The sequence below is a fragment of the Xenopus tropicalis genome, chromosome 4, assembly GCF_000004195.4.
Source record: "Xenopus tropicalis strain Nigerian chromosome 4, UCB_Xtro_10.0, whole genome shotgun sequence".
NCBI lineage: Eukaryota > Metazoa > Chordata > Amphibia > Anura > Pipidae > Xenopus > Xenopus tropicalis.
The window spans coordinates 43,887,839-43,914,045 of record NC_030680.2 but is presented as its reverse complement, the minus strand read 5'-3'; the positions used below and the strand labels follow the sequence as shown (position 1 = coordinate 43,914,045).

Genomic DNA, 26,207 nt, shown 5'->3' with positions numbered 1-26,207 from the left:
CCAGAGAACAGTCCATAGCACTTAAAGGAGAAGGAAAGCCTAAGTCACTTGGGGGTGCCAAAATGTTAGGCACCCCCAAGTGACTTTAATCACTTACCTTGTACCCTGGGCTGGTGCCCCTGTTAAGAGAGAACAGCACCCGCCCAGGGTAGCTGCGAGCGCTTCCTTCCACGCTGGCGCATTAGAGTGAAAAGCTGAACTTTAACAAGAAAGTCGGATTTTCACTCTAATGCACATACGCCGGACCAGGGATTTCACCACAGAAGAAAAGCGGAAGAATAAAGCGTTCGCTGCAGGTACCCTGGGCTGGTGCAGTTTTCTCCTAACGGGCACCAGCCCGGGGTACAAGGTAAGCAATTAAAGTCACTTGGGGGTGCCTAATATTTTGGCACCCCCAAGTGACTTAAACTTTCCTTCTCCTTTAAATTGTTGATTATTGGACACTGGTTACAGACAAACACTTATTTATATTTTTTTTTCTTATTAGAGTAATCCCATCATATAACAAGTTGAGTTTTTGTGGATAATGTTAGTGGAAACGGAATTTTCCTACAATACATAGTAACTTAGATTGATAAACCAAAAAAAGGAAACATCTAAAATTTTAATTGTATTGTATGCCTTACAGTTGCACCCAAGAGAAGATGCCTGCAGTCTAGATGCCAATTACGGTGTTCTGCTTATAGAGTTCTTTGAGCTTTATGGAAGGCATTTCAATTATGTGAAAACTGGAATTCGGATAAAAGAAGGGGGATCATATGTAGCCAAAGATGAAGTGCAGAAGAATATGCTTGATGGCTATAGACCATCCATGCTGTACATTGAAGATCCATTGCAGCCTGGTATGAGTTCAAAAAGTATTGATAGATTTTGTATTGTTTTCATATACTGCTTGACTGTTATGTATGTAAAAGGGATCTGAATGCTTAACAAATAAATGTTATTATAACATTTATTTATTTGCAAAATACTGTAAACAAGATATCTTTTATAAAGATTTTTATATACTGCTTATCCATTACATTATTTTAGAAAAATTAAATCTTGATTTTGTAGTAAGCTACTTTTCAGGAATTTATGACCTGCAAATTTATCAACTCGTGTTTGTGCTCCTTTAAGGAAATGATGTTGGCCGAAGTTCTTATGGTGCCATGCAGGTGAAGCAAGCATTCGACTATGCATATGTTGTCTTAAGCCATGCAGTGTCACCGATTGCCAAGTTTTATCCCAACAATGAAACTGAAAGGTATGTAGTAAGGTAGTAAGTGCTTGATAGCAAAATATGCTATGTATGAGTAAGGTTTTCACTTGTACTGGGATAGAGAACCGGTTGATGGATAGATTACAAAGTGGCAACTGGAAAGGGAAGTTTGAGAACAAACTTCATGTTGGGTTGAAAAACATGAAGTCACTGAATGGGCTCTGCCCACTTTCTCTAACCTTGGAGCACAGTTATATAGTAAAAACCACTGTGCAAAGTTTGGGGACCCTGGTTTTAATAGTGTCTGAATGGCAGCAACTTAAATTTCCCCACTGAAAGTCAACGAGTGACATCTGATTGGCGGTTGTGGCTCCACCCCCATTTTCTAACTCTGCAAAGTTTAGGGACCCTAGGATTAATAGTTACAGAACGTCAGCAGTTAAAATTTAAACCAATAAAAGTCAAAGGTGAATTGTGATTGGCAGTTGATGGGTGTGCTTTTCTAACCTTGAGTCAAAGTCACCCAGTGACACAGTGGGCACCCTGGCATAAATAGTGTGAGAATAACAGAATTTTAAATTTAAATTCAATGGATGAAATCTGATTGGCTGTTAGTGGCCCAACCCACTTTTCCTATTTTTGAACTGCAGTCCCCCAGTGACCAACTTTGCAAATTTTGGGGACATAAAAATTGTGGGACTGACATTTTACACTTCACCATTGAAAGTAAGTAGGTGAAATGTGATTGGCTGTTGGTGGCTCCACCCACTTTTTTTTTCCAACTTTGAACAGCAAATACCCAGTGACTAACTCTGGAAACTGTAACAACCCTGGAATTAATACTTAAATAATGGCATCAGTTTAAATATAAACCAATGAAATCTAATGGGTAGAAATGGATTTGCTGTTGGTGGCTCCTCCCACTTGTTAAAACCTAAAAATGCAGTCCCCTAGTGACCCTGGTGTTAATACTGTGAGAATGGCAGCAGGTTGAATTTCCCCATTCAAAGTAAATAGGTAAAAGCAGCTGTTGGTGGTTCCACCCACTTTTTCTAACTCTGAATTGCAGTTACATGGTGACTAGCTCTGCAAAGTTTGGGGACCTTAGTATTAATATTTAAAGAATGGCAGCAGTTTAAATTTAAACATGTGAAGTCTATAGGTGAAATCTGATTGGTTGTTGTTGGCCCCACCCACTTTTCTAAACTTGGAACATAGTCACCCAGTGACAAACTGTGCAAAGTTTGGCAACCCTGACATTAAACATGTGGGAATGGCAGCAGTTAAAATTTCCCCACTGAAAACAATGGCAGCAGTTTCAATTTCCCCATTTAAGTCAATGGGTGAAATTTGATTAGCTGTTGTTGGCCCCATGATTATGTTATTCAAGTTTGGGGGGTGTAGCTTCAAAGCTGCAAGTGTGGCAGCAGTTTGAAAATCTTCCCTTTCAAAGTCAATTTAAAAATTGGGGTGTTCAGAGCGGCGCCACAAAAAGACGGGGGGGCAGGATCACTTAGAAAAGCACAAGCAACCTGCTCCACTATAGGGCGAAGAAGTGTGGGGAGTTTGGGTGTTGCACCCCTAAAACTGTAGGAGGAGTAGCGTTTAGAAAATGGGGGGCGCGAAGAAGAAGAAGCGGAAGAATAAGCCAAAGTCGAAGAACAGTATGTTGGGGTTTTCAACCCAACACAATAAATTAAACATTTTTCTAATTGGACCAGTGTTGTTAGAGGTCAGTGTTTGGTCCTTTGCTTTTTAATTTGTTGTTTAATGACCTATAGGTGGGCATTGAAAGTACTATTTCTGTTTTTGCTGATGATAATAAATTGTGCAAAACTTAAAGTTCTGTGCCACTTTGCAGTTTGGTGAAAGTAGTGTATAACTTGCATTTATATCAAATAGTAGTGTTTTGGGAGTATTCTTAACTGAGAAGGATCTGGGGATTTTTGTAGATAACAAAGTATCAGTGCAGTGTCATTTCGTGGCTACTAAAGCTAATAAAGTGCTGTCTTGCATAAAAAAAGGACATTAGCTCAAGGGATGAACACATAAATTTGGTAAGGCCTCATTTTGACCTGTATAGGTCCTGCTCTAAAAATCTGCATACTTTTTCGAGACACATATTTCAATATTCATAGGTTTACCCCAGGAAAAAATTTTTTGCTAAAAGACACTTTCTGTTAAATCCAAAATGGAAAACTGTTGAATTGTTAAAAATGTGGATACATTTACCAAATATGTCTCATTTCAACTACTGCAAATTCAACATAGTTATTACACTTTATGTGAGTTAAAGCCACATAAGTTTACTACAGGAATCCATATATAGAAAATTATTTCACGACTGGCACACCGTATATAAAAAAAAAAAAATCACAACTTTATTGCACATTGAATTAGTCCAACGTTTTGGTCATCAACAGGACCTTTTTCAAGAATTGAGATATGGTAGATCTTAAATCATTAACATTTTTGGATACTACTGTCTGCGTGAGGGATGAAAGAACATATTTATTTGTGAGAGTGTTATTCATATTTATTTGTGTGTGAGAACTACGTACTTCACGCATCCCCGTATTCAGGTACAGGTATAGGGCCCCTTATCCAGAATGCTCGGGACCAAGCGTATTCCGGATAAGGGATCTTCATACCTTAAAATTCGGAGCTTTCTGGATATCTGATTTCCGGATAACGGATCCCATACCCGTATTATACATGTCTTAGAGTATGCAGTCTATCTCATTAAGTGCCCGTGTGGGCTGCTGTATGTAGGTGAGACAGTGAAAGCCATTTAAGACAGAATACCCTATATACTCGAGTATAAGCCTAATGTCTAATAACTTCTATTTGTGAGAGTGCATCAGGGTAGACTTACAGTTTGTGCAGGTTCACAGGGGCCTTATGCAGCTATGGAGAAGCCATCAATCGCATTTGTGCAGTGTGCACTTACATCTTATGAACCCGTGTTGTGTGTGCTCCCAGCACATGAATCTAGCTGTCCCTGAATGAAAGCCAATTGCAGTTACAGTGCCATGTAGTTTCTAAGTACCAGTATTTTGATTTATTTGGTTATTAAGCTGCATCATATATTAGGCTAAAGTACAGATTTATATGAGGGTGTGCATATGGTCCTTTAGAGAGCCTCAACATTCCCCAACTATGCCAAACGGCTGATTAAGCTCCTACTAAATGCCTAGTTATAATCCCCAGAGGTATAATCCCCAGCCTTTCATGCTAAAAGTAAGAAATATTTCTTAATAAACGCACAAACAGTGAATCATAGAAACAGGAAGCGTAACATTTAGTAAATCAATAATCCTTTACCTGAATAGCTTTGTTCTAAGTGTAGAGGCTGCAGAAGGCACCTGGAATAGTTGCTTTGCAAAAATGAGGAAGACTTAGGTAAAGGTTCTGTTGTGGAATATCCGTGCAGCTGACAGAGATTAAAACCGCATTGCGTGCGCGCGTACACAGGCACACATGTACCTGTAACGCCCTTTCTGTCATATCACAGACGCTGTCAGACTCCTACACGCAGATATTCCAAAGCGCTTCTCTGATTGGCCACTTGTTGATTCCCTGTACTAAGATGGCGATGTGCTTGGTCTTGCAACTCCTTGCCTGGCAAGGATCGTGGGGGGATGAAGGGAAACAAGCATTTTGTACAAGCTGGACTGTAGACCAGAGCCATTTGTACGCCTTTATATGCTGTTAATGTTTGAATACAAATACAGGTATAGGACCCGTTATCCAGAATGCTGGGGACCAAGGGTATTTCGGATAAGCAGTCTTGCTCATGCCAAGTCTACTAAAAAAATCAATAAAACATTAAACCCAATTAGATTATTTTGCATCCAGTAAGGATTAATTACATCTTAGTTGGGATCAAATACAACGTACTGTTTTATTTTTACAGAGAAAAGGGAAATCAATTTTAAAAATCTGAATTATTTAATTAAAATGAAGTCTATGGGAGACAGGCTTTCTGTAATTTGGAGCTTTCTGGATATCGTGTTTCCGGATAAGGGGCCCATACCTGTATGTATCTTTAATATGGGCTTTTATTCTTTGTATATGTAATGTGTTGAAATAACAATCATATTTGGCCATACTATATCTAGTGTTCTGTGGAAAGCGCTAAGGTAAAGGAAGGGTTAATTTATTGTGTTGAAGTGGGAGGGTGGGGCTGAGGGTGAACTTGAGATTTAAAAGTATGACTGTGGTTTTTAATTATTGTGGCTTGAGAAAGGAGCAGGAAGCTCTGAAACCATGCCTTTGTATTTTTCTACAATTTTTAACAATAAAGTGACTAAAGCGCACAGGACTTTTTGTTGATTGTTGATATATATGTTATACACTGCTCAAAAAAAATAAAGGGAACACAAAAATAAGACATCCTAGATCTGAATGAATGAAATATTATTATTATGATTATTAAATACTTCATCCTTTACGTAGTTGAATGTGCTGACAACAAAATCACACAAAAATTATCAATGGAAATCAAATTTATCAATCCATGGAGGTCTGGATTTGGTGTCACACTCAGAATTAAAGTGGAAAAAAAACACTACAGGCTGATCCAACTTTGATGTAATGTCATTAAAACATGTCAAAATGAGGCTCAGTAGTGTGTGTGGCCATGTGCCTGTATGACCTCCCTACAACGCCTGGGCATGCACCCACACAAATGGCTCAGGTAGTGCAGCTCATCCAGGATGGCACATCAATGCAACCTGTGGCAAGAAGGTTTGCTGTGTCTTTCAGCATAGTGTCCATAGCATGGAGGCGCTACCAGGAGACAGGCCAGTACATCAGGAGACGTGGAGGAGGCCGTAGGAGGGCAACAACCCAGCAGCAGGACCGCTATCTCCGTCTTTGTGCAAGGAGGAACAGGAGGAGTACTGCCAGAACCCTGCAAAATGACCTTTGGTGGGCCACAAATGTGCATGTGTCTGCTCAAACAGTCAGAAACAGACTCCATGAGGGTGGTATGGGGCCCGACATCCACAGGTGGCGGTTGTGCTTACAGCTCAACACCGTGGAGGATATTTGGCAGAGAACACCGAGATTAGCAAATTAGCCACTGGCACCCTGTGCTCTTCACAGATGAAAGCAGGTTCACACTGAGCACATGTGACAGTCTGGAGATGCCGCTGGAAAATGTTCTGCTGCCTGCAACATCCTCCAGCATGACCGGTTTGGCAGTGGGTCAGTAATGGTATGGGGTGGCATTTCTTTGGAAGGCCCCACAGCCCCCCATGTGCTCGCCAGAGGTAGCCAGACTGCCATTAGGTACCGAGATGAGATCCTCAGACCCCTTATGAGACCATATGCTGGTGCGGTTGGCCCTGGGTTCCTCCTAGCAAGACAATGCTAGACCTCATGTGGCTGGAGTGTGTCAAGACGAAGGCATTGATACTATGGACTGGCCCGCCAGTTCCCCAGACCTGAATTCAATTGAGCACATCTGGGGCATCATGTCTCGCTCCATCCACCAATGCCACATTGCACCACAGACTGTCCAGGAGTTGGTGGATGCTTTAGTCCAGGTCTGGAAGGAGATCCCTCAGGAGACCATCAGCCACCTCATCAGGAGCATGCCCAGGCGTTGAAGGGAGGTCATACAGGCAGATGGCCACACACACTACTGAGCCTCATTTTGACTTGTTTTAAGGACATTACATCAAAGTCGGATCAGCCTGTAGTGTTTTTTTTTTCACTTTAATTTTGAGTGTGACTCCAAATCCAGACCTCCATGGGTTGATAAATTTGATTTCCATTGATAATTTTTGTGTGATTTTGTTGTCAGCACATTCAACTATGTAAAGGACGAAGTATTTAATAAGAATATTTCATTCATTCAGATCTAGGATGTCTTATTTTTGTGTTCCCTTTATTCTCTTGAGCAGTGTATATTTTTTTCTTTACCCGTTTTGAATTTGGAAGATGGTATACTTTCTTTACCCCACCACTTGAAAAAAGTGTTTTTTTGTTTTTTTTTAGTAGAAGCAAGATTTTATTTATTTTTAAAATATTGAGTTACAGTGTATTTTATCGATCCGTATCCTGGTTCAATTATAAACCCTATCTTCCAAAGATCCTTATGTGCCAAGATCAGACTTACTGAAAATGTATGCTAAACAGTTTTATGCCTAATGTATGCAGGTTTAACAAAATAAATGTCATGTAGAGGCCCTAAAATAAAACTGCTTTGATGAATCAGACAAACAAACTCTGAATGCTTAGTCAAACTGAACACATACAATACTATCCAGTCCTGTTCATAGCATTACAGTCCCATAAATAATAATGTCTAAAAATATGAATTTTTCAGGTTTGCATTTAGATTCATTGAAAATGTTCAGTTTATCAGAATGATCTATCTGTATTTGAGTTTCTGTTGCTGTTAACTGGCCCAATAAGTGTTATAGTCCCTAATACATTTCTAGATAGTTGATTAGTTTTTTTTTTTTTTTTTATATTTGACAACCTCATGAAACATTTATTTCCTTTTTCAGCATCCTGGGGCGTATTATTAGAGTAACTCAGGAAGTTGTTACTTACAGAGAATGGATATCTAAACACTGGGGGCAGAAGATGAAGTCTGAATCTGCTTACAATGGTAAGTCCTTCTTAAGATATCTGAAATACAGATATGTTTCTTTCATCTCTCTTTAAAGGGATAGTGTCGTGATTTTTATGGTATACTTTTTATTTGTAAACTACACTGTTAACATAGCAAATAATTAACTTTACTATTTTAAAATGTTATGCTTGCACCAACAAATGTATTTTTTTTTCAGTTGTAATATTGGTGTGTAGGCAGCCAACTCAGTGCATTCTGCCTGAGAAGCTAGTAGTTTTGTACATCTGGACACTGCAGTTTTCTTTATTACTATTTTCAGAACATGCCAAGCTCTTCTTTCTTGCATGGAGATTGTGAGGGAAGTCAAGTCACAAATTTTGTGTTGGCTTTAAATCTAGATTTTGATTTGCTATTCCAGGATGTCAACATTATTCTGTGCACTTCTTGTACAGTTTTGACTTTATTTTTGCTTTGTTTGTTTTTTTGTTTTTTTTTTGTTGCTGTAATGCATAACTTCACTCAGGTTGCTTGCAGACTATATCAGATTTTCTTCCAGGACTTCACTATTTTTTTGCTGCAATCATTTACTTTGCCATTTTTTCATAAAGATGTGTGATTAGTAAAGAATTTGGTAAACCATTTATGTGTATGCATTGTTTCTCTAGTCTGAGCCACTGACTCTCTTGTAAATCCTTTAAAGTTGTTGGCTACCCTTACTTGCATGGACATTCACTTTTGATTTACAGCCATACTTTTTATTGATTAACTGTTCTCTTGCAGGATTTGAAAAGGCAAAGATTAACAGGAACACATGTCAACAGAAACTTTTTTTAAGGTTTTTATTTAATCCAGCATTTCAGTTCCATACTGGAACTTTTGTCAGTGGTCTCCCCCCATTCCGTCTGTCCAGTCCTACACTCACTCTCATCTGATTCATTATTAATTCTACTGCTGCATTATACATTTTACAAAGGGACTGGATTTTACCTGCTACTTGCTTGCTTTCAAGGTTAAAAACCCCAAATGGTTGCCCTTTTATTTGCTCCACTGGGATCACCTGACTGTAGCTGGAAAGGGTGGGAGCTGACCATATGGAGCTAACCACTACTCCTGTATAAACTATAGCAAAAAAAGGAGAAATTTTGCTCACCACTACATTTATACTAGATCCCATTCTCACAGTAATTAGAGATAGATAGTGCCATTTTTTTTTCCTCCTAATACAGGCCAGTGATATAAATTGGGATAAGCTGATGGAAGTTATTCTAGGTTGGACTGGGTGGAAGATCCTTTTATACTCTGGTGTGTTGTTCTGGCATTGCTAAATAATCTGCAGTCTAAATATTGTTATATTATGAATATAGTGTTTTACAATGCATATAATCTGTCTTCTTTTCTAGGAAATGAGGTGACGTTGATAAATTTGGACAAATGCAACAATAATGTGACTGAAGAGAACACTAATTCAGGACAGGTTAAGAATAAGATATCAGAAACACTTTGCAAACACTCCTCAAACTCTTCTGGTCCTCTGTCATCTTCATCCTCAACGCTTTCAAGCTCTAGTGATGTGGTAAGATTATGTATGATTGTTGACACCATGTTATTTTTGTTTTCTTTTAATTTTAAGCTATTTAAATCTATTTTGCACTTCACTTCTGCCACCTCTTAGGCCTAAAGCAAATGTGGGATTTCCTCTGCCAATATAAAATACTGGTCTGTGCCATACCAGTCCAATTTATTTAGTGAATAAATGCAATATGCCAGTCACATTGTGTGCAGTGACAAGCAGATTGTTTCTATTTTTGTCATTGCACATAAGAGATAAGTGTGAACAGGTGTGGAACTGATTGGCCTTTTGAAAAAAAGCCACGTGTGCCATATGCCTTATGGTTGCACTGGTTACTTTTTGTATTTCATGTGGCTTGTTTTGAAAAATTATAAAAACAAACTTCATTATGTAGCTCCATAATAAATATTTGATTATTACAATGTTAAAGCACTGAATCATTTATTTTAACAAAAGAAAGCACTCAAATGTTTATTATTCTCTCTGTTAAGAATTTATTGGTAGAATTAAATTTCATTTTTTGAGTGATTCATGCAAATTTCTGGTTTGTTAAAAAAAAACAAAAAATCCCCAAATGTAGATTTTAAAGGAAAAGTAACACTAACATTTTTTAAGTAAAAATATCTATTCTACCCTTCTCCAATAATTGCCCTATCCTTCCCAGCATTTATTATTTTAAATTCTTTATTAGAAAATACCTTGTAAAACGTTGCATCTGGTCACTTCAAATACAGCGATACAGCTATCCAGAAGATGCAGAATCCACTATGCGACGAACGATCAATGGATCAAATCCTAGATTTCCTTCTGTATAGGAAGGAGTTGGGCTAGGATCGATCAATCAATTGTCGCATAGTGAATTCTGCTTCTTCTGGATCTCCGTATTTAAAGTGACCGGAAGCAACATTTTACAAGTTATTTTCTAATAAAGTTTTTAAAATAATAAACGCTGGGAAGGATAGGGCAATTATCAGAGCAGGCTAGAATAGATTTTTTACTTAAAAAATGTTAGTGTTACTTTTCCTTTAATCTTAATCACGGTTATAGCTATGTAACAATTTGCACCAAGTCTCTTAACTTTTGGAAAATGACTGGTTAATCTTCCTAGTAAATCTAATTTTTGAATCCAAAGAAAATGCTTAAAAGAGGAGTCTAATTAAAAAATATTTTTGCATTATGAAAGAAAATGTACCTTCTAAGCAGCTTTCCAATATATATATAAATTTTAAAAATGTTCTGTGGTTTTAAAATTATAAATGTGATTGTGTTTGAAAGCAATGTGTGTTTATCCCTTTTTGTTCTCTGTGATCTACTAAAACAATGACCATTAAGTTGGCCATACATGCACCGTTATAATTTTGTATGATTTTTGGACTGTATGTGGGCTCCAATTTATCATCCCTATAATTTTCATATAAAATCTGTGCATTGACTCAAAGGAAGAAAACATAATTTTGCCTCACTTTGAGTCTAAAGTGCAGTTTTGGGCTCCAGTGCTTAAGGATATTAATGATATTAATGAGCTGGAGAGAGTACAAAGACGAGCAATTAAACTGGTAAAGGGGATGGAAGATTTAAACTATGGCTGTCAAGGTTGGGGATTGTTTTTCCTATAAAAAGGATCAGTGCACCAGAGGCCACTCCATAGGCTACCTTGAAGCCTATGATTAAGTAAGCATGGAACCCGTTAGGCGTTGTATATGGGGTGTAAGTATATTTTAATGGATTGCAATAAATAAATATTTTTATAACTTGAGCATTTATGCAGGCTTATATATTTAATGGAATTTTTCCTTTTTGACCACTAGAGAATATCCTTGCACTGGTGCATGTTGTTAGTTTATAGTATATAATATATATTCAATAATTTCCTTATAAATTGACCTTTCTTGCTTTGTTTTATGTATGTGAGTATAAAGATAGGTCAGTATAGGTTTGTGTGTGCTGGGTTCACTTGGAAGATTTGAACCTGACGGACTCTAATAATTTTTTTTAGCCCTATGTAACTATGTATTGAGTATCTTACAATATCCTTGTGGAACCTATGATGCATTTACAGGACTTCACTTTGGTAGTTTTTCTCCAGGTCATTAAACCAATTTAATTAGCTGGCTTGCAACATTGTTTTAGGAGTGCAGAAATTTTAAGCAGACAGAAAACACTGCCTTTAATTGCAAATATATTTTCATATAACACTAACTTTTTAATGTGTTTTTGGAAAGTTTCTTAGAATTACATTTTCTTGCAACACACACAAATTGTTTTTTGTAGATTATGAAATAAGTTTTCAATACTTATTTTCCAGTACATTAATATGTTTGAGATATGCAGTATTTTAACATATTCCGGGTAAAGGAACACTTGTCCTGTACACTTAGTAATATGCAGCCCACTTTGCCTGCTGTCCTTGCATGACACACCACGTGTCTTCCATAGAAGAAAGTCATTAAACGTCTGTGCATTCAGGACTCAGACGGAACTCCATTCAAAACTTCGAAGCAGCCAAGTTGCAGGCAAACCAGTGACAGCCGAATGGGCCATCAGGAATCCTGCACAAGCTCCTTGCAGCCCAGTGGCAAATCGCAAACTATCCAGAGCATCAGCTCTTCAAACAACAGCACCAAAGCCCAGGTGTGTAGCAATAAATACCAAAATACATATAAATTACTGTAAAATGACAGTTTGGAAAATGTTTAAATGTTTTAAATTTCTAACTTATAAAGTGATGCAATAAAGTTAGCCCCCTTTTTCCCCCACCCCCCAATTACAGAGCTGGGGTTTTTACAAATCAGGACACTAATAAAAAATCATTATAGCCTTTAAAGTCTCAACAGAATAATCCCTTTAAGGTCCCATCACCAAATTAATGTGTATTTTGAGTAGGTCATTCCCTGTCCTTGATTACCTTCTTTTTTTCACTCTATTTTTTTAAAGGCTGATTTTTATTCATTTTAAACGTTTATAAGACCAAGAGTGTAGAAAGAAAGAGAAAAGAAGCAAAAGGGGCTAGAGAGTAAAAAGTCATTTTATAGATGTAGCGGGTAATTCTAGCCTAGAAGACCAGATATTTTCAAATATCTGGTTTATATAGTTCCAGCTGTGAAGTTGATTAGGATAATCCATTTGCATAGTAATGGAGGTGATGGGCCCATCCAGTGTAAAGCGATAGTTTTCTGGACTTCAGGGCAATCCCTTAAGGCTATTTAGTAGAATCAAAAGCCTTGACAGTATTGTGAGACACTACTAGTCTAGACCCGTGCAGTATTTGGAATTAGGAATAATCTAAGGATGAAACTTGTCGATTTAGCTGGCATGAATCTGGTTTGATCCGGTTGATCTCAGATGGAAACTACCTTTTTTGCCAGGAATTAGCTAGGATTTCTATTTCCATAGTAAGTAATGAAATTGCTCTGTACAAGGAGCACAAAGTTGTATCTTTTCCAGTTTTAGGGATAACAACAATTGTTGCTTCTGAAAATGATTTAGGTAAAGAAAAGTTCTCAAAAGCATATGACAAAGTTTCATGCAGCTTTGTTCTCGATACTCAAGATACTGTATAAATCGAATACTATTTTATAATAAAGCCAACTGGGCCTGGGGATTTACACAAAGGGAAGGACATAATAGTTTCAGCTAATTCAAACTGGGTAATAGAGGAGTCCATATACTTGGTTTGAGCATGTGAGAGCATCCGTAGGGGTATCGTGTTAAGATAGTAATGAAGGTCTGTGTTGGGGGGAAAAAAAAGTACTCTGGGTAGAAATGTTATCTCTCAAACTTTTGGTAAAAGATTTGGGGAAAGTTGTCTATTCTGGAGAAAGAATGGTGTGCTGCCAAGTAGCAGGAGAATTCCTGACTAGTAGGTCATTTCCAGTGCCACACATCTACTAAATTGTATTCTGCAGGCGAGTTTTGTTTTTTTTTGCTAATTTTGAAGTAGAGGTTGTGGTTGAAGCCAGCCTATCTACGGATGGGTTAAAACAAGCTTTAAAATCTCCCATAATACATATTGAGGCGGAAGGTAATTGAAGCCTGAAAACTATAGGCCTGTTAGTCTGACATCAGTAGTGGGAAAGCTTTTGGATGGGGTATTAAGGGATAGGGTACTTGAATACATTGCAAATCACAATATTATAAGTTTGTGCCAGCATGATTTTTAGGCGTAACATATCTTGCCGGACTAATTTAGTCGCCCTTTATGAGGAGGTGAGCAGGAACCTCGATGCTTAAATGGCAGTGGATGTCATCTGGCATTTTGGTTTGATACAGTACCTCACAGAAAGTTCATGATAAAGTTGAGGAATATTGGCCTAGAACATATTTGTAATTGGATAAGAGAACTGGTTGAAGGATAGATTACAAACAGTGGTGGTAAATGGAACATTTTCTAATTGGGCCAGTGTTGTTAGTGGAGTATCGCAGGGGTCAGTCCTTGGTCCTTTGCTTTTTAACTTGTTTATTAATGGCCTGGAGGTGGGCATTGAATATTTTGTTTCTATTTTTGCTGATGATACTAAATTGTCCATGCAGGATGCTGGCACTACAGCATCTACACTACACTACAGAGTGGGCAGCAAATTGGAAAATCAGGTTCAATGTGGACAAGTGCAAAGTTATGCTTTTACTGGAGAAGGATCTGGGTTTTTTGTGGATAATAAGTTGTCTAATTTCAGGCAGTGTCGTTCTGTGGCTATTAAAGCAAATAAAGTACTGTCTTGTATAAAAAAGAGAATGGCACACACAGGCAGGGTAGGGCAGGCAGAGTATGGCACACACAGGCAAGGTGTGCTATTCTCCGCCTGACCTGTGCTGCTTGTGTGTGCCATTCTCTGCCTGCCCTATGCTGGGGGCCAGTTAATCTCACTACTAATACCATTTAAAGCTAATTCTCGCCGATCCCCTGCATCGCAACAGGCTTTAGAAATGCTTATTGTGGCTAACTGGGAATTGGCAAAGTGAAACTCCTAAACCATTTAACCAAATAACTCAGTTATTTTTTCTTCTTCCAACTCCTAAACACCACCTGCCAGTAATTTTTGTTTGTCTACGTTGAGACAAGTGGGGGCTAGCTGCAACCCACAGTTCACCTAAGCAGCTCTATGTGTTACATAACTTCATCAGGGCCATAGGTGATGGGCACCTTCAATCAGTTGTTAATATACACCATGGCTTTGATAATATGGGCAAACTAATAGTTTATGCTGTCCCTGATGTAACTGTCATTTTACACTGATGGCACTGCAGCATATTTATTGGATAGTTACATAGTTACATAGTTACATAGGGTTGAAAAAAGACCTGTGTCCATCAAGTTCAACCCATCCAAGTAAACCCAGCACACCTAACCCACACCTACCAATCTATACACTCACATACATAAACTATAAATACAACCACTAGTACTAACTGTAGATATTAGTATCACAATAGCCTTGGATATTCTGATTGATCAAGAACTCATCCAGGCCCCTCTTAAAGGCATTAACAGAATCTGCCATTACCACATCACTATCACTCTCACTTTCACCAACTGATAAATATGCTTTAAATAATCTTATAGATGGTGTACTTAAAAATGCACACAGATTCATTCTGATTGTAACTTAAACAAGAGTTAATAGTTACACTTAATTTTGCAGTTGACCTTAACTAAAAGTTGCCGAAAGTAAATATGTGGATATTTGTGGCTGTAGTATGAATCTCCTTAGTGGAGATGGGAGTGGAGTACGGGCAGGGCCCAACAGGGTTGGGGGTAGCATTTTTTTCCTGGTAGCCAGGTGGCCCAGTCTGACTCTTAATATCACAGACCAGTCACACTTAAAATATATCACCAGTGTGAATAAGCAAATGAATTCTGCAATATAGGAAGAAATGGTTTCATTGGCTCTTTGATTTCTTTTATAGAATTTAAATATTTGCAGAATGTATGGCAGATGGTGTTGAAGTAAAAGGCGCCTTTAGCATTTTTAGTAAAAAGTCTGTTTTTGTATTGGTTGGTGCATTAAGTGAATGAATGATTGCAAATGCATTAGCCACACAGACAGTGAGCAGAGCAGCACTTCCCAGCAGGATCACTTTTTGCATACATTTTCCCCTGTGTCTGGAGTGGATCCCACACAAGGCTATCTTTTAGATTGGAAGCTCTTACCTTTTGTATGAGAGGTGTTTTTGTATGTAATTTTTACATTCATTATATGCACATATTTAGGGTAAGGCCCCACAAGGTGGACTTTTTCTTGCAACCACTTGTTCTCAGATTACCCAGCTACCTGAGAGATAGTGGTTATTTAATACACACCCTTAAGTCCTTTCAATGGGAATAGGGCATTTACCAATATAAAATATCATCTCAACCATCACAGCACCTATAATGAGAATGTAATTATTTTTATTCTGAAAGCCATCAAATTTTTGCTAACACACAATTTTTTTCCTTTTTGATAGAAAGTACTATTTAGGGCTCTGGTACACGGGGAGATTAGTCGCCCGCGGCAAAACTCCCTGCTCGCGGGCGACTAATCTCCCCGTGTGCCAGAGCCCTTACAGAGCCAAGGAACAGCTATGGGAGCGAAATTCGCTCCTTCTTACACCAACCTTTTTTTTAGGTTGGTGGGAAGAAAGGCACATATTTCATAATAATGCATATCACGAGTATATCCAATACTATGGCCGCTTCATAGATGAAATCATTATTATATGGTCTGGGACTACCTGTCAATTCAAAGAATTTCTCACTATTTTCAATACTAACACTTACAATTTGAAATTTAGATTTAAACTTAATTGGAATTATCTTAACTATCTTGACATAACACTATCCACTAAAGGTGGCCATACACGCACCGATATTATCGTACGAAACCTCGTTTCGTACGATAATCGGTGCGTGTATGGCATGTCAGCGAGCCGACCGATATCGCAGGAAGCTGCTGAAATCGGTCGGCTCGCCGATCGGCCAAGTTAGAAAATTTTGATCGGGCGCCATAGAAGGCGCCTGACCAAAATTCTCCCTTCAGAGCTGAATCGGCAGAAGGAGGTAGAAATCCTATTGTTTCTACCTCCTTACCTGCCGATTCAGCCCTGAATGGTGTGTGGCGGATCTGACGATGTTTCGTGCGACCGACGGTCGTACGAAACATCGTGAGATCGCCACGTGTATGGCCAGCTTAAGAATGAACACATTATTACCACCATTTTCCGCAAAGAATGCTCTGCCAACACAATTCTAAATGCTAAGTCCAGTCACCCTAAACATCTGATACAAAATATACCATTTAGTCAGTCAGTCAGTTAAGTTTGAAGCGTATCTGTTCTAATGAGGATGACTTTATTGAAAAATCAAATGAATTATTTAAAAGGCTTAGCGAGAGAGGATATGCACAGAATATTTTGAGTCAGGCGTTTAAAAGAGTAGCCGCAACTAATAGAGAACATCTCTTTAGAAGATATAAATCCAATAATGTTAATGTTGCTTCTTTAGTTGAAAAAGCCAAAGAAAGTATACGAGACATGACAATAGAACAAAAAAGATGTCTCTATGACTTTATCTTGCATTCTCACTTATAGCCCTCAGTTCAATATAATTAAGAAGATTATAGATAAAAACTTAATTATTCTCAAGACTGACCCCACATTGAGATCCATACTAGAAAAAGGGCTCAAGTTTGTACCCAGGAGAGCTGAAACCCTGGGAAACAAACTATCCCCTAGCTTTATTCAGTCAATGTTTGGTTGTGGTTCCACAAGATGTATTACGTGTAATTTTGTTACTAAAACTGAAAGTTTTCTTCAACTGTTACAAAAAAGAGTTATTTTAGTAAGCATTACATAAATTGTAATATCAGCCATGTTATTTATCTCCTAACATGTACAAAATGTGGCAAACAGTATGTGGGCCAAACTAGCAGAAAACTAAAAGAATGAGTTTGCAAACATGTTCTAAATATTACGCATGATAAATCTAATACATCAGTAGTATAAATCTCCTTAGTGGAGATGGGAGTGGAGTACGGGCAGGGCCCAACAGGGTTGGGGGTAGCATTTTTTCCTGGTAGCCAGGTGGCCCAGTCTGACCCTTAATATCACAGACCAGTCACACTTAAAATATATCACCAGTGTGAATAAGCAAATGAATTCTGCAATATAGGAAGAAATGGTTTCATTGGCTCTTTGATTTCTTTTATAGAATTTAAATATTTGCGGAATGTATGGCAGATGGTGTTGAAGTAAAAGGCGCCTTTAGCATTTTTAGTAAAAAGTCTGTTTTTGTATTGGTTGGTGCATTAAGTGAATGAATGATTGCAAATGCATTAGCCACACAAAAGATACTCCAGGTAAATATTTAAAAGAACACACTAAATGTTACCGGTGGCAAAAAATGTTTGTGTGCCCAGTGATGTCCTAGTCATGGCTGCTGCTGAAACACAAGGCAGATGGCAGCAGATTGGCATTTAAACCACTGTTTGTGACATTACCTCAGATCAATTTTAGGTAATTGCAATTTATTAAAATAACTTTTTCATTGAATAATTATGAGTAATTATTTAATTTCAAACTTTTCCTTTTAGCATGGAACAACCAGATTATTTCGCTCCACTTCATCCAGCAAAAGTTTCCAGGGACATCCCAACACAAGCCAAGGTACATCAGTGCCAAGCCGGCACCCACTAAGTGGAAAAGCACAACATCAGCAATATCACAGCAAGAAGCGCAAGCACAAGCGGGAAACAGACCTGTGTAGATAGCTGCTTTAGAGACTTAGAGACAGACTTAAACATCTGCATTGTGCCGCAGAACAGTTAGTTACTGGGCCTTCTTCCTCCCAGAAGCTGTTGCTGTTCAGACTTTGTTTAAGCTTCTCATTTGTTTTGTTTATTTTTGTTTTTCATTTTCCCAGCTGGCCACAGAATGGATCATGAAGAATTGCAACCACAAAAAAGAGTGGGGGGGGGGGGCTAAAACAAAATAAATAAAAACTATAAAATAGCTTGCTCATTTGAAAAAAAAGAAACATACTGGGTAAAACCATAATATATTTGCACTGCCTATTGGCGTCACTATGCTGATTTGTAGAAATAGTGTTTGTTGGGTGACAGAACAAAAACAAAAAAAAAAAGTTAAAAAGGGGGGGATGGGTTATTTTGCAGCATGGTTTAATTTTAAATTTAAATATTCTACTATTTTATTGTGCATCCTGAAGGAAAATACTTTTTTTGTATTGGTGCATTTGCTTTTTACAAAAACAAAAAACTTAAAGGTTGTGTTATTGGACTCAGGACCAATGAGTTCACATTGGTAACCCCCTTCAATTCAGAGTTAGCCCCAAAACGTTGTCATACAAATAAACCGTTTTTAGTGCAAAATAAAAAAGATGAAAGTTTCTCAAATAGAACATGCTGATGTTTGCACACCTGTCTTTGTATAACATGGATGTGTTTGCAAACCTCTGCTAAAACAGATATATTGTATAGACATTGTGTTTTATAATTTCACTGTTGCAGAGTTTACTCTGTTTACTTGCAAACTACAGTACCTTGGGTTGGTAAACTTGAAACTTTAAAGTGTTATATGGATACACAGCACTGTAAAATATTTACTTAAAATTATTCATACCCAAGATAATTTTGTTATCTATGAAATCCAAAATAATTACTGGTGTGTTAAAGGTACTGGTCACAATGTATATGTCTAGTTAATACTCTAATATTTGAAATTCATAAATCCCATGTTCTGTCTCTCACACTTTCTCCCAATGTGCTCCTTGCATATTGTTTTACCATTCATTTGGGTTTTTTGTGTTCATCCTTTTCATCCCCATTAATTCAAAATATCTTAGTGTTCCAATATTTAGATTTTTTTTACATGTAACTTTCAAAAGATTTTACCCTCATTTTCATGTTATCCGCTTTTAGCAGTAAATGTGACTCTTGTCTCAACAACATTTTTCAAACCAAAATTCATACATTGCCATAACAGGCATTTGCTAGGTGAACCTCTATTTGGGGCAACCCTTAGAGTAATGTCCTTGTTGACCTTTCAGTGACAGATGCCTGAAGAATAAGTGTAGGTTATTTTAATGCTTTATTTGGTTTGTCACCCACAAGTTTTTCTGACCTTTGAAGTCCAGTTTGAAGATTGTATATCTTGATACTGGGATTATAGGTCTTGCTATTGTTTTTGTATCCAATATCTATAGCAGAAAAGGTAGGGCATATAATGCATTACACTAATGTACTAGGGGACTTTTGAAGCCTATGAGCTTAAAATCACTTTCCTCTTAAAACTATTGAAAGCCCATCTGTCTTGCTATGGGATATTTTAGAATGTAGTTCATTATTGCTAAGAAAAGCATTTCTAAATGCAGTTAGTAAAAGATTAAAGATACACCATATTTACTTTGTGTATTAGTCCTTTCTCACACCCACCAAAGCTGTTTGTCATGTCATTCTGTACAGACAGTTTCCTGGCTTGCTTCCTATTTGGTATTGGCAGCCCAAGAAGTAGTAGTGCTTACGCTTTGCAAGTATCCTCTTCAGTATCATTATATGTAGCACTTTTCGGGTTTGTTTTTACCATTTGTTGTGCTGTTTACAGTGCTATTTACTTGTTGCTGAAAAGACTGTCTTGACTCTAGAAACATGCATGCATCTAGATGTGTCAAGAATAGATTTGCTTTGCTTATTAGTACCCTGTGTCTAATTGGAATGCCCTGTCTTCCTGTTGCCGGACCTACAACTGCTGGAAATTTTACTTGACGTGTATCTTCAAAGTTAAGTGATCCTTAGCTTACAACTGTCTCCCATTATCTTCTTAAGGGTAGTGGCACACGGGGAGATTAGTTACCCACAACAACAAAGATTTGTCACGGGGCGACTAATCTCCCCGCAATGCCATCCCACTGGCTTTTATGTAAATTGCCGGTGGGATGGCATATGCGTCGCTCGAAGTTTTCTCTCATTTTCTAGCAACTTCGGGACATCGCAGTGTCGCAGCTGCCATCCCACCAGTGATTTAGTTGTGACTGGAAACAAAGTTAGAATGTTGGTTAGTGGCGAAGACATAAGTTCAGATTTACTCTACAAGCAGCTGCCTGTTGCTATACTAAACATGCATGTTTACATTAGGTTTAAGTAGTAGTATAAGCTTTCTTTAGCTTCCCTAGGTTAGGTTGGAGTTTCTGGTGCACCCCTCCCTCTATCAACTTCCCTGTGATAGTGCAGTTGTACTGCAGTAATGTTAAGAAGCTTAATTGGGCCATGTTTTCAGTATACTCCATTTAATGTTTTTAATTATTTTGTGCCTGCAACTAGCACATGCCTTACTGCCTGGACAATACATGTTATCCTAAGCAGATTTCTGCATGGTGCAGGGCCACCTGCATTAGACTCAAATACTTAGCTGCTAAAGTTTTAACAGATTATATATCTACAAAAATGTTTTATGCCACTAATGAAGAACGGAGGGGACGGGGGACTGGACACTAGTTAGGTTACTGGATACTAAATAATTTCACCAGCTTTTTAAAAAAGCAACATTTAATATTGCCAAAACCACACAAATGATACAGCAAACAATAGCAAATATTGCACTAGTTTGTTCTTGGACATTGAGTGACATTGAGGTGCGCTGATCCCTGTTGCTGCTTCCCCTGGCCGCCAATGTCCTCCCCTAATGCGTTTCACTTACGTGCGTCCGGGGATGCAGCCAGAAGGGGCACCTTGGGGGGGTGCCAGGGCACCGGGGGTGGTAGCCCCAGTGGGCCCTACACCACCCAGTCTGACCCTGCTATTTTGCATGTGTTTATAAAAATGTATGTAGTTACAGACATAAAGTATACACATTGATAAGAAAATAGACAATTTCTTGAAATTCCTTATTTTTTTTAGATGTTGTCTTTGGTAAGAAGTAGCCAATTGTTAAGGTCTTATGAGGGTAAGGGCCTTGCAGAGAACATTGTTTATCACTTGATAAGGTGATGATGTCCAAACCACAATTACTATTTAATTTGTTCCTAAGTCTTAAAGTTTATTATATAAAATATATAGCATTAACATTTGCAAATATGTTTTGTTTTTTTGACTCCCTGATTCCAGCAGTAGTTGTTTACTACTTTTCACTTCTAAAATTAACAAAATATGTAATTTTTTCAGGGTTGGCAAACATTAGCATTTGTCAAAAAAATTTGCAAAATAGCGAAAATTTGCAAAAACTCATTGAGGTCAATGGGTGTTTTTTTTTTTTTTTTTGTGGACATTGAAGTCCATGAATTATGTAACATGCAGTGCTGCATGTATGTATGTATGTATGTATGTAATACATACAAGCGCACTCGCAAAAAAAAAAGGCAAGAAAGTCCCAGGTGCTGCCGCAAAACATGAATAGCATGTAGAACACAGAGCACTCATGGGACTTGAATTATGTGCAAATATTTAATGGTGTAAGATGACGTTTCAGTCCTATTCAGCCACTACTGACTATTTCAGTTTGTTTGGGGAACGGTTTGTGATGTCTTGATAAAGGCCCTCTGTGAAGGACCGAAACGTCAATTTACACCATTAAATTTTTGCTCATAATTCAAGTCCCAGGAGTGCTCTGTGTTCTACATGCTGATATATATACGACACTCTGCACTTACCTTTTATCAATATATATATAGGACATTACACACATTTTGTGCATTAAGCTACCAAGCTATGCCCTCCCCTTTAAGCAAAACAGGGATTGTTTGTCCATATATTGCAATATACGTCAAGCTGGCCAACTACATTTCTTATCTCTGATATGGCCAGTTCTATGCTCACTTTTATCTGACTCACTAAGAATTCAACTGCTTCAATATACATTTTTATATAAAAATCTATTTTTTCCTAAATGAACAAAATTGAAAATTCTTCTAACATTTAATACTAGCTATTTAAGAGACGATTCTGCATGTCTGATTCCGTTAACTTTAGAGAGACAAGGATATATTGGGGTAATTATTTAAATCTATGTTTGTTGCTGGTTCCTCTTTTGGGGGGGTGGGGGGTTGTTTTTTCTACTAGGAAATTTTTATGTTAGTTAAATCAGTAGCAGTGGCACACAATACATTTTGATTACTGCTATTTTATTGGGAAACAAAATAAAAGCTATCATGCATGGCTTATACAATATGGGAAAACTGAGTTGTCTGAAGGTTTTACCTAATATTATTTTTATTTTATTTTTTTTTAACAAGCAAGCTCTTAAAAATAATGGGAGCATTTCAGCCTTGGCAGTGAAAATGGCCTTTATTCTATTATCCTAACATAGAAAACAAGTACCAGAAAAAAAAATGTAAATGCAAAAATAGAAAGGTTTAGTACTTGACGTTTCGGTCTCACACAGAAACCTTCACTTGACAGATTATTTCTATTTATGTAAAAAGTATTTTAAAGCCACAACAGTTCTCCAAATATTTATTTTGTTCTAAGTAGCATTGCACCTTTACAAAATTATATATTTATTTTTCATGTATCAAAAGTAAACTTAGCCATTTAAAATGAGGAACATTCTGGCAAGCTTGTTAAACAGTTGTGTTTGTGGGAAGATTATCTTGATTCCTTTGGAATCTACAGTTTACCTTACTTTATGGTTATCATAAATTTATCAGGATTTAATTTTTTTTTAATTTTCCTGAAAAGCTAAAAATCACCTTGAGGTAAATGGAAATTGTGATTTAATAAATATATACATCTATATCTATATATGTATACACTTACAAATGTGTTTTTTATTTGTTACTTCTGATAACCAGCATTGTGTCAACTGCATTTTTAAATACTTTGCAAAACTTTATTTAGCCACATTCATCATTTATCCTGCCACCAGGCTTAAACAGTAACTAAGCATTCTAAAATATATTTTTCTGTACAATTTAGAAAAAAGTTTTCAAACTTTTACTTGCCTTATGCTTCTTCATTGTACATTTTATCTCTGTATATCACTTGATCACAATTGACTCATTTTATATCCTTTTGCTTTGAATTACCTTTGTGAACACTTTTGTGAATTGAGAGGGGAGGGTAATAAAAGTTTAAAAATGGTTTTCTTCCTCTTGCCTATATATATATATATATATATATATATAATATATATATATATAAATATATATATATATATATATATATATATATATATATATATATTTGTTTTTAGACATTCTATTTGTTTTCATTAAAATACTTCAATTATTATGTTATTTAATCAACAAAAGTGTTTTGTTTCCTCAACAAATGTATCTAAAGGTGGCCATACACATTGAGATCCACTCATATAGAGAAGATGAGGATGCCAAATGACAAGTGAATCTTTTCCTGATATGCCCACCTAAGGTGGGCAATATAGGGCTAATTAGATCATTTGGCCTAGGGCCAAGTGATTGAATTATGATCTGTATATAAGCTGTCGCAGCGAGGACCACATCAATGAGCCAAGGCGATCCCCAATTTGAAAGGTAAAATCAAACCTGTTTGACAGACTCTTTTCCAATTTTCTTAACAAAATAGGCAAAAAGTATTTTAAACACACATCCTATGCATTGCATTAATGTTGATGCAGTTTGTGAGCATGCAGGTCATATTCAAATTAATACTAAGTGAACAGTTATGTCCTACGTAGCTAGGAAAGCAGAGTTCTGGCTATTATGTTAGACACCTGCCCATTCCAGCCTTTATAGATTACAGTTTTGGCTAAAACCTAGTTTAATTAAATTAAAGGCCAAGACCTATTCAGTTTTCCCCCAAAGAGATACACTGTATATTTTCTCCAAAAAAGCAAGGGCAGTATTTACTTAGTGAACAGTAAAAATATAGACAAATGAAATACAAAGCACACATTGTGTGCAGTTATCTCTGTTTTCAACATAAGCATTAAATTGGATAATTTGGGGGGATTTCACAAAAGTGGTAACATTTAGAAGTGGAAATAAATTTGTCTGATTTCATGCTATATTTACAAATCCCTATCTCTGCTTCTGTGAATTTGGTTTTTTGAAACAGTTTTTGTCTTTCGTATGACTTTTTAGCTCTTCCTAAAGATGTCAGTGTGCCATCTGGTGATTTTCGGCTGTTGACTGTTAACCCATTAAGTGCCAGCAAACTTTGAGTTTCATTTGCAGATGTTTTTTAAGTTTCAAAGTTTATAATTATTAAATAAAGAAATACAATAAAATGTCCACCACAGTTGCAGCAATGTCTTATACATACAGTCATAATAAAACATATACAACAAAATGTGACTTAATATGTGCTGATAGTGGATTAGGGAAATCAGAAAAAATAGAAGGAAGAAAGATAGGAACTCAGGAGAAAAGTTGAGAAATATGAAATGGGGAGAAACAGGAAATCACTGGAAAAGCACATTAAAGGAGAAGGAAAAAGCTGCACTGAGTCCTCTATCAAAAGAAACAGCATTCCTTGTTTTTTTTTTTTTGTAAACATGTTCTTGGAGTATCTGACTTCCTCTCTCAGTAAAATCCTTCATTTCCAGGGCCAGAGTCTGTGCAGTTCTCTCCCCTCTCCTGCCCCCCCCCTCCCTTAAGAATGCTAAGAACTCCCACCCCAATCCCTTAGGAATCTGAGCTGTAACAGCTAGAGCTATACAGCAGGAAACCAAGCTAAAATGGCAGCTGCAGTCTTAAGCAAACAGAGAAAGATTCTAGGGCTCTTTACTCAGGTATGATAAAGCTTTCTGCAGAATAAATAGTGTTCTAGGTGGCACTAATGTGGTGAATCTATTGGCAGTAAAATGCCAAAACTTTCCTTCTCCTTTAAATAGTACACCAATATAGTACAGCATACATGTAAAGCAAAAACGACTGCATACAGTGGCTTGCAAAAGTATTCGGCCCCCTTGAACTTTTCCACATTTTGTCACATTACAGCCACAAACATGAATCAATTTTATTGGAATTCCACGTGAAAGACCAATACAAAATGGTGTACACGTGAGAAGTGGAACAAAAATCATACATGATTCCAAACATTTTTTACAAATAAATAACTGCAAAGTGGGGTGTGCGTAATTATTCAGCCCCCTGAGTCAATACTTTGTAGAACCACCTTTTGCTGCAATTCCAGCTGCCAGGCTTTTAGGGTATGTCTCTACCAGCTTTGCACATCTAGAGACTGAAATCCTTGCCCATTCTTCTTTGCAAAACAGCTCCAGCTCAGTCAGATTAGATGGACAGCGTTTGGGAACAGCAGTTTTCAGATCTTGCCACAGATTCTCCATTGGATTTAGATCTGGACTTTGACTGGGCCATTCTAACACTTGGATATGTTTTGTTTTAAACCATTCCATTGTTGCCCTGGCTTTATGTTTAGGGTCGTTGTCCTGCTGGAAGGTGAACCTCCGCCCCAGTATCAAGTCTTTTGCAGACTCCAAGAGGGTTTCTTCCAAGATTGCCCTGTATTTGGCTCCATCCATCTTCCCATCAACTCTGAGCAGCTTCCCTGTCCCTGCTGAAGAGAAGCACCCCCAGAGCATGATGCTGCCACCACCATATGTGACAGTGGGGACGGTGTGTTCAGAGTGATGTACAGTGTTAGTTTTCCGACACACATAGCGTTTTGCATTTTGGCCAAAAAGTTCCATTTTGGTCTCATCTGACCTTCTTCCACATGTTTGCTGTGTCCCCCACATGGCTTGTGGCAAACTGCAAATGGGACTTCTTATGGTTTTCTTCTTGCCACTCTTCCATAAAGGCCACTGCTTTGTGCAGTGCACGACTAATAGTTGTCCTATGGACAGATTCCCCCACCTGAGCTGTAGATCTCTGCAGCTCCCCCAGAGTCACCATGGGCCTCTTGGCTGCATTTCTGATCAGC

General features: G+C 37.5%; 1 protein-coding gene across 4 annotated transcripts in view; it reads left to right on the top strand.

Annotated features, from left to right (window-relative positions):
- Nucleotides 1-24,553, top strand: part of tent4b (terminal nucleotidyltransferase 4B) — a 58,141-nt gene extending 33,588 nt beyond the window's left edge. The window contains exons 7-12 of one of the 4 annotated variants that reach the window (XM_018093478.2): nt 629-842; nt 1,120-1,246; nt 7,723-7,826; nt 9,191-9,363; nt 11,800-11,991; nt 17,928-24,553. In XM_018093478.2, coding sequence (XP_017948967.1) covers nt 629-842; nt 1,120-1,246; nt 7,723-7,826; nt 9,191-9,363; nt 11,800-11,991; nt 17,928-18,104 — 987 coding nt within the window. In that variant the 3' untranslated portion in view covers nt 18,105-24,553. Of the gene's footprint in view, nt 1-628; nt 843-1,119; nt 1,247-7,722; nt 7,827-9,190; nt 9,364-11,796; nt 11,992-17,927 lie in introns of all 4 variants that reach the window. The other 3 variants (XM_004913543.4, XM_002937373.5, XM_004913544.4) reach the window with 3 other exon arrangements.
- Nucleotides 24,554-26,207: the final 1,654 nt, after the last annotated feature.